Source organism: Microtus ochrogaster, chromosome 8, assembly GCF_000317375.1.
Source record: "Microtus ochrogaster isolate Prairie Vole_2 chromosome 8, MicOch1.0, whole genome shotgun sequence".
NCBI lineage: Eukaryota > Metazoa > Chordata > Mammalia > Rodentia > Cricetidae > Microtus > Microtus ochrogaster.
Window position 1 is genome coordinate 15124373 of NC_022015.1, and position 10043 is coordinate 15134415.

Here is a 10043-nt window from a genome sequence, read left to right on the forward strand (position 1 = left end):
TTACACCTTTGCCTTCAAATTATATTCCTTGTTTTTGAGCTGGTCTGGTTAATTCTAACTACCGGTCAACCATGCCTGTCACTTTCTCTTTTTCTTTCTCCTCCCTTTCCTCCATCTCCCATATACCTACTCAACAAATATTTGATGTTTCCAAAATCATAGGTTTTCAGATAATTGAAAAGTGTTTATCAGTTATTTTTTTAATTCCTATGTCATTTTATCCCCATTTATTCAATGTATTTTCTGGAAAAAGGGAAAATTATATGGTGTTCTTACCATAAAATTTCAGTAGAGTAGAAATGACGATACTGAAAATAGTTGAGAAGTAGTTAAACAGTGTGAGCTTGATGTAGGAAGTGGTGCTGCTCTGGAACAGGAAGCTTCCAAGATACGTGAGAGGAACCACACACCAGCCATACAGCATAAAAATCAGCATTATGTCCACAAAGTTGTAACTCACAACAAATGCATCCACTTGGCAGACTCTGAATACACCCTGGGACAGAGAATAGAGGGGTAAAAGCAAGGTGAAGGATACTGTGCATAGACATTGTTTCAACTAGGCCAGAATGATTAGATACCAATTTGGGTCATGTTTAAGCTTTAGCGTGTACTTAGGTGAACTATTTCCCAACTGAGAATATTACAATGAGCATAGTAATTGAGCTCCTCTTTCCATTTTTCTTCTCTTTGAAATAGGCTGTACTTCCCACAGCCATGATCAAAGACAAAAAAGATACAGAGAAAGACACTAGAAAATGGAAAGAAATTCTTTGCTCATGAATTTGGAATAATTGACATTGTGAAAATAACCATGTTACCAAAAGCTATTTACAGATTCAGTGCAACCCCAATCAAAAACTCCCATCTCATTCTTTGCAGAAATAGAATTAAAAACACCTAAAATTCATTTAGAATCACAAAAAGCCCAAATGACCAAAATAATCCTGAAAAAAACCCATAACAACTCTGGAGAGAATACTATTACAGATATATTGTAATAGTATTGATATTGATATGATATGATATTGGCACAAAACCAGACATGTATATCAATGGAACACAACTTAAGATTCAAACATGAGGACACATAACTTCAGTTACATAAATCTGAAAAAGATGCAAAAGATGACCACCAGAAAAAAGACAAAATCTTCAACAAATAGTGCTGGCAATACTGAATGCCTATGTGCAGGAGAGTGATATGACCTATATCTATCACTTTGTACAAAATCTAATTCCAAATGATCAAGACCTAAGTGTGAAACCTGAAACACTGAAATTGCTAGTAGAAACCCAGGGTAGTGCCTTCCATGTATAGGTGTAGAAAAGTGCTTTCTGAACAGGACTTCATTTGCCCTAGAATTTTGGCATGTGAGTCTTTGTAAAACTAAACTTTAAAAACTTTTTAAAGTTCATAAAAAAGCTTTATAAAACTAAAAAACATCTGCCTAGCTAAAGAAACGGCAAGGTGACTTCTTAGAAAATTGTTAATCAATCTACTTCAAGACCCAGCTATATCAATTTTAGACATATACCCAAAGGATGTGCAATCATATATCAAGGGAACTTCCTCAACTATGTTTACAGGAGCCTTATTCATAATATCCAGAACCTGGAAACAACCTAGATGCCCCTCAATTGAAGAATGGATAAAGAGAATGTGGTACATTTACACAATTGAGTACTACTCAGCTGTAAGAAATGGTGACCTCATGAAATTTGCAGGCAAATGGATGGAACTAGAAAAAAAATCATTCTGAGTGAGGTAACCCAGACCCAGGAAGACAAACATGGTATGAACTTACTTATAGGTGGTTATTAAGAATAAAGTATAGGATAATCAACCTACAATCCTCAGCCCCAGAGAGGTTAGATAACAAGGAGAGTCCAAAAAGGTATGCATGGATTTCCCTGGGAAGGGGAAATAGAAAAGTTCTCCTGAGTAAACTAGGCACAGCAGTTTGGGGGGGATGCAGAAATGGGAGGGTTAGGTGTGGTAGGGGATTGGAAGCAGGATGGAAGTGGAGAGTAACAAAAGAGATGTCTTGATGGGGGCACATTTTGGGGTTAGGGAAAAACCTGGGATCAGAGAAACAACAGGAACCCACAGGATGACTGTTGTGATGAGGCTAGCAGGTGTGCTTTTAGTCCCGCCCGCTCTCTCACAGCTAGCTTATGCCCCAAAATAATAACACACAAATTGTATTCTTTTAAACATTGCCTGGCCCATTCGTTTCAGCCTCCTATTGGCTAACTCTCACACCTTGATTAACCCATTTCTAATGATCTGTGTAGCACCACGAGGTGGTGGCTTACTGGGAAAGATTCTAGCCTACATCAGTCTTGGGTAGAAGAATCATGGTGTCTGCCTCACTTCCCTTCTTCCCAGCATTCTGTTCTGTCTACTCCGCCCACCTAATATTCTGCCCTATTAAAAGGCCAAGGCAGTCTCTTTATTAACCAATGAAAGTAACATATAGACAGATGACATTCCTACATCAGATGACCCCAATTAAGTCTTGTAGCAATGATGGAGAGGGTGCCTGAACTGGCCATCTACTCAGCAGATTGGTGACTTCCCTAATTACCATCAGAGATACTCTATCCAGTAACTGGTGGAAGGAGAGGCAAGGATCCACAGACAAGCACTACATTGAGCTCCAAGAGTCTTGCAGAAGAAAGAGAGGAGGGATTGTACCAGCCAGGGGGATCATGATGGGAGAACCCACAGAGACAGCTGACCTGAGCTTGCGGGAGTCATGGATGCTGGACCAATGGTCAGGGAGCCTGAATGGGATCGACCAAGGCTCTCTGCACATGTGTGCCAACCATTGTGTGACAATCATGCAGCTTGATCTCTTAGTAAGGCTTCTAACAGTGAAAGCAGGATCTCTCCCTGGGACTTAGTTGGCGTTTGATAACACATTCCCCATGCTGGATTACCTGGTTTCACCTTGACCTAAAGGGAGGATCTAGGTCTGCCTCAACTTGATGTGCCATGCTTTGTACAAGCCCATGGGAGGCCTGTCCCCTTCTGAATGGAGATGGAGGAGTGGATGGGGAGGGGTAGATGAGAATGGAGTGGGGATAGGAGGAACAGAAGGAGGGGAAACTGGTTGGTATGTAAAATAAATGAAAAAAGTTATTTATTTTTTTTAAAGAAATGATCAGGCAAAGAGGAAACCCAGAGAGTGGAAAAGAATCTTTGTCAGCTGTACATCCAACAAAGGATTAATACCAAGAAAATATAAATAACTCAAAAAAAAACCCCAGAGCCAAAAACCACAACTCAGACAAATCATCCAAATAAAGAAAACAAAACAAACACAAAACAACAAACAAACAAAAAAACTCAAACAACCCTTAAAAATGGCTAAGTAATATCTCACAGAAATTTCATCATCTCTATTAATTAGTGAAATGCAACTCAAAATGACTTTTAGATTTCTTCTTACCTCAGTCAGAATGGCAAGGACTGCTGGAGGGGATGTGGGGAGAACCAAACCCTCGTCCACTGTTGGAGGGATTGCGAACTGTTTGAGAAATCGGTAGAAAACCAAATACTAAAAAAATGAAAAAAAATCTCCCTATGGCCTATCTACAGCAGTCCTGAAGGACTCGCTGTCTATGACCTAGCTACAGCAGTCCTGAAGGACTCGCTGTCTATGGCCTATCTACAGCAGTCCCGAAGGACTCGCTATCTTATTTCACATTTACTTGCTAAGCCATGTTCAATGCTGTTCTATTCACAACAGCTAGGAAATGGAAACAACCTATATGTCTTAAAACTGATGAATAGGTAAAGAAAATGTGTTACATACAGACTACAGAATACTATACAGCTGTAAGGAAAAAGGGAATTTGTAGGTTAAATGGATGGAACTAGAAAGTATTACATTGTATGAGGCAAACCAGAAATAGAAAGATAAATCTTATACGTTCTCTCTCATTTGAAGTTCATAGTTCCAAATACTTATATATTAATATATAACCTGGAGTAACTACAGAAACCAGGAAGGTAAAATTGGACACCTGTTTAGTGTGGGAGGATAGAGAGGGGAATAGGAGGGCACAAGTTATCTAAAGGGTGAAGTGGGAAAATAGGGGCTCTAATTAGGCAAGAGGGAGATACAGACGAAAGAGGGTAAAATAAAAGTAACGACATTTTGTTAATATATAACTTTTTTATTTAAACTATTTTTAAAATATACATAGTTAAAAAAAACTCATCTGGGCTGACAATAGTCCCGCCTATAGTCATAGACCACCTATCAAAGTCCCTAACACTAGGCATGAGAAAACCCTTTTTGTGTTGTTGGCCCGGGCTGTCCAAGAGACTCCTAAAACATTATATAACTTATTGCTATTGCCATTGGTTCTAATCCCCCTTCAGATGTGGAAGGTGTGTCCCTATTCCCAAAGACATCACGCACTTCAGACACAGGTCCAGAGGTGCTGAACTGGATCTGACCCAGTGCTCTTCCCTGAAGACTAGCTTTTATTTACCATAAGGTATCATGTAAGCTTCCAAAGGAGGGAAGGAACCAGTAGTTCTACCCAGCTATCACACCTAAGAACTGCAACGTCGTCCACCAGATTAGCAAGCATACCTTGGTGGTAAGCAACAGCTCTTTAATTGCATTTAAGACCCACTCAACAAGAAGGATAACTAGGGCTGTTTCACAGAGAAACCTTTTCTCAAAACAAACAAAAAAGAAGGCAATCTTACCTTATGCTGGGAACCTACCCAACTACTCAAGGTTAGTGAAGTCATGGATCTTCAACAGCCACCAGCATAAAAGTAACTGCACTCTAAATGTTTGTCTTTTAATTCACAGATAAATGTAGTCCTAACCCCTCACCAAGGAAACTCTCCAACAGATAGAGACAATTATAGAAAACCACAATTAATCAAAATGTAGAATGTGGAGCCCAGTCCCAAATGATACAACGTTTCTCATGCAGTTAAAGCTCAGGGATCACTTTGAAAGGAATGGAAATATTGTTAAGAGACCGAGGAACAGGGAGTTTGCTGTGAGATTGTGTCTCCTACTAATGTCAGAAGCCATAAACCCACAAATTCTTACTATCATGAATGCCTAAACATGACTTGAATAAGGACAATACTAATAGGCATCCTAAAGTGGATGTAGGGAAAGCTCAGGAGGCCTTATCCCTAGACAAAGAACTACAGACTACCAAGGGATGCTAAGAGTGAGAGAAATAGTCTTCCCCAGGGAAGAGAATGCTAATCCATTATCCAATACCAAATGGTCAGTCCTAAAGACATAGGTACATAAGTAACAGTATACAGACCAAGAGGTTTGTATTTATGTATTTAGGAATACACACAGACAGACAGACAGACAGACAGACAGACAGACAGACAGACAGGCAGGCAGACACACACACATGCACATATACATCAACAATAAAAGGAAAAAAGAGGCCATTGAATCTGTAAGACAGTACAAGGGAATATATGGGAAAGTTTCAAGGGAGGAAAGAGAAGGGGGAATTGACATTAATTATACTCTCAAAAATTAAAAAAGAGCTAATTGTGAATATGGCAACAGAAATAAACTGAACATACTTTTCAGGATGACTCTGAATAAGCGTGACAATGGGTTTAAGAGTAACTCTAAAGTTCTGACTGCCCTAGGTGGTTAAAAGTAGAGCAGTAACTTCTCTAAGCCTCAGTTTTCTGTCTATAAATATGATGAGTCATGTTAAATGTTTGTGGTGTTACATAAAGACAAACATGAGAAATAACATTGGTCACTAGCCATACATAGTGATATTGGTATAAATGTTGAAAATATGTGCTTTTGTTTATATCTTGCTTTTTATCTTCCATCCAGGAAATAATATGTCAGCCAAGTTTTAAGAACCACGAAAAAGTAATACCTAAGCATGGACATGAAAAGATTCAAGTTCAATTGATTTTAGATCAAATTTTTCCATTAATTTATAGTGTGTGGGCATGTAGACATCAGAGGACAACTTGCAGGAGCCAGCTCTCTCATTCCACTATGTAGGTCCTGGAGATTGAACTAAGATCACCAGAGTTGACAGCTTTTGCTGTCATCTTGCATAGAGGAGAGATTATAAAGTTAGGTAGCAGACCTGAATGAGTGAAAGATTTGAAAATAGATCCTCAACAAGATGGTGAGCTTCTCTTGCCCATGTCTATTGGACATGAACTATGTACCAAAGACTGGCATTGGCAATAGTAGCCAGCCTTGCATATCAAAAAAAAGTGATCCTCTCTCCACCTTGAGCCTTCTCTGTGTAACACATAGAACACACGCTATTTGCTTCTCATATAATCACTCCTCCTGGACCCTGGTGCTCATGAGCCTCTTATAGCTGTTAAGGCCCTGAGTCATCTTCAGAAACAATTCTTGGACTATAAATATGAATGATATAAATAAATATGAATCTTCTTGTGGGAACCAAACTGATATTTTTTTCAAAAATTATAATCTCCAGTTGGTAAATCATAGTTCACCTTCCCTAATGGTAGTTGGTATTCTTTCTACTATTCTATTTTCAGTTCTGTGTCAACAGAAACAGTAAATGTTGTGGGGGTTGAGACAATGTATTATTTACAGTATTTGTCTCCCACACCTTCTATTTAGAAAGGGATTAACTTCTTTTATTCATATCTCATTCCTCTCAACTATGTAGTCTTTGCATCCTGTTTACTCAAAAGATGTAAAGAAAATAATGGTTGCTATTGTTTACTAGTGAATAAAATAATTACATTAAGAGATGGCATAATTCTCTCCAGACCACATTCTCAGTGTTTCAAAATGACTGCCAAGTCAAAACGCATTCTTCTTTGGTGATCATCCTTGATAAACATGGACTGTAAGTGTGGAGGATGAACAGTAATAGAAGCTGGCCTTAAATCTTGAATCTAAACTATGTCGTTCAGAGAGGACTGAGCAGGCATTGGCCTAGTTGTAATTAACTTATCAGTGCAAGTTAACAGATTTTAGAGCAGATTTTGACAAGGGCATATTGTTAAACAAATATATGGCAGGAAATGATTCTCCTCAGTGAAAGAATCTGAGGCAGTATGTTTGTGGGTTTTTTTTTTTTATGAGGGTCTATAGTAAATCTCTGACATGGTAAGCCAAAGTAGTTTCAGATTACTTGATTACTTTCATTTTAGGATACAATCATTTGAGTAGAAATTAGTATGGACAACAGAAGGAAAAAGACTTTTGATGCAACTGCAGCTAATACTCACCAGTAGTAAACAGGAGGGGATGGAGAAGAAGATGAGGTCACACAACAAGGCAGAGAGCCAGTACGTGAGCACACACACACCACTCAGGAACTGGATGTCCTTGGCTTGACTGATCCTTTCAGTCACTGTCTGGAGACTAAAGGTCCCCACCACCACAGAAATGCCAAAAGCCAAACACTGTACTATTTGTAATCCACTTACAGGCCTACAAAAGATGAAATAAAATATGAAATAAGCTATGAGATATAGGTAGGAAATACTGGCATTAGCTGTTTTTCAAATATGTATGGTCAAACAGCAAAGGTATGATAAGACTCAATTTCAGGAAAAGAAAAATCATACATACACTCTGTTAGGACCATTATAAGGGTGAGGCTGAGGCTTATTGAAGACAGTGATGGAAGCATTAGGTCCAGAAAGGGTCATAAAAAGAATGTTGTCTAATGCTGCCAGGGATATTGCAGATGAATGGTATGCCTCATTATTAAAAAAAACAGTGAGCACTGTTTTGTTTTTCTCAACTTTAATAGAAAGTGCAATAATGCAGAAGTTACGACACTCTTTACTTCCCAATATGTAATCATTTATATCACCTAGGATAAAACAGAAAATGTCAGTGAGCCATTCTAGGTAGTATATATTGCTTAGAACCTGTATTGGAAAGGAAGGATAAAAAGTCGTGGGTTTTTATTTTTCCACTTAACATTTTGTTTTCCAAATTCTAACAATGGATTTTTTTTAAAAAGAACTTCACAGTATCATTAATCCTTACAATCATCTCACTGTACAATTCACAAACCAAACCACAGATTAAGAATATAGTATTTTTTTGAGACAGTTCTTGGCTGTCTGGGAACTCACTATGTAGACTACGCTGATCTCAAACTCATAGATATCCATCTGCCCCTTCTTCCCAGGTGCTGGGATTAAAGCTGTGCACCACCATTTCTTTCAGCTTTTTTATGTAGGCATTTAGTGCTATGAACTTTCATCTTAACACTGCTTTTATTGTGTCCCATAAATTTGGGTATGTTGTGTAGTTATTTTCACTGAATTTTAAGAAGTCTTTAATTTATCCCTTGACCCATTGATGATTCAGGTGATCATTGTTTAATTTCCATGTGTTTGTGGGCTTTCTGGAATTAGCATTGCTCTTGAATTCTAGTTTTAAGCCATGGTGATCTGATAATTACTTGGTATTATTCCAATTTTTCATTCCAATCTGTTGAGGCTTGTTTTGTTAGTGAGTATGTGGTCAATTTTTGAGAAGGTTCCATGAGGTGCTGAGAAGAATGTATATTCTTTTCAGTTTGGATGGAATATTCTATAGATGTCTGTTAAGTCCATTTGAGTCATAACATCTGTTAGTTCCCTTATTTCTCTGTTAATTTTTTGTCTAACTGACATGTCCAGTTGTAAGAGTAGAGTGTTGAAGTCTCCCACTATTAGTGTGTGGGGTTTAACATACGATTTAAGCTTTAATAGTGTTTCTTTTACAGATGAGGGTGCCCTTGTGTTTGGGGCATAGATGTTCAGTATTGAGATTTTCTTTTGATGGATCTTTCCTGTGACTAATATAAAATGTCCTTCTTTGTCTCTTTGGATTAAAGTTTAGTTTGAAGTCTATTTTGTGAGATATTAGGATAGCTACACCAGCTTGTTTCTTAGGTTCACCTGATTGGAAATTTTTTCCCAACCCTTTACTCTGTGGCAATGTCTGTTTTTGAAGTTGAGGTGTGTTTCTTATATGTAGCAGAAGGATGGATTCTGTTTTTGTATCCAATCTGTTAGCCTGTGTCTTTTTATAGGTGAGTTGAGTCCACTTATATTAAGGGATATTAATGACCAGTGATTGCTATCTCCTGTTAATTTAGTTTTCATTGTTGGTGATGTTAAATTGTGTGTTTTCCCCCTTCTTTGGTATTTGCTCCTGTGAGATCATCAATTGTCTGTGTTTTTGTTGATGTAGCCAACTTTTTTGGATTCAAGTTTTCTTTCTAGTACTTTGTGTAGGGCTAGGTTTGCGGCTAGGTATTGGTTAAATCTGGTATTGTCATGGAATATCTTTTTTTGTCTTTCTATGGTAATTGAAAGTTTTGCTGGGTATAGCAGTCTGGGCTGACATCCATGGTCTCTTAATGTCTGCATAATGCTTGACATGACTTTCTGGCTTTCATTGTCTCCTGTGAGAAGTCAGCTGTAATTCTCATAGGTCTGCCTTTATATGTTACTTGGCCTTTTTCCTTTGTAGCTCTTAATAATCTTTCTTTATTCTGTATGTTTAGTGTTTTGATTATTATGTGGTGAGGGGACTTTTTTGATCCAGTCTGTTTGGTGTTCTGTACACTTCTTGTATCTTTGTAGGCATATCTTTCTTTAGGTTGGGAAAGTCTTCTATGATTTTGTTGAATATATTTTCTGTGCTTTTGAGTTGAACTTCTTCTTCTTCTATACCTATTATTCTTAGGTTTGGTCTTTTCAGGGTATCCCATATTTTTGGATATTTTGTGTTAAGCTTTTGTTAGATTTAATGTTTTCTTTGACTGATGAGTTTATTTCCTCTATTGTATCTTCAGTGCTTGCGATTTTCTCTTCCATATCTTGTATTCTGCTATTTATATTTGAATTTGTGGCTCCTGATTGTTTTCTCATGATTTCTGTTTCTATAATTCCCACATCTTGTGTTTTTATTATTGTCTCTATTCAAGTCTTGAATAGCTTCTTTCATATGTTTGATTGTTTTTTCTTGGTTTTCTTTAAGGGATTTACTGATGTCTTCCAG

At 37.7% G+C, this 10043-nt stretch overlaps 1 protein-coding gene across 1 annotated transcript in view; it reads right to left on the minus strand.

Moving 5' to 3' along the window:
* Positions 1 to 10043, minus strand: part of LOC101981274 (ATP-binding cassette sub-family A member 3-like) — a 143975-nt gene that overhangs the window by 62249 nt on the left and 71683 nt on the right. The window contains exons 19-21 of the mRNA XM_005351176.2: positions 7608 to 7854; positions 7262 to 7466; positions 277 to 496 (exon numbers count right to left, since the gene is read on the minus strand). Coding sequence (XP_005351233.2) covers positions 277 to 496; positions 7262 to 7466; positions 7608 to 7854 — 672 coding nt within the window. The remainder of the gene's footprint in view (positions 1 to 276; positions 497 to 7261; positions 7467 to 7607; positions 7855 to 10043) is intronic.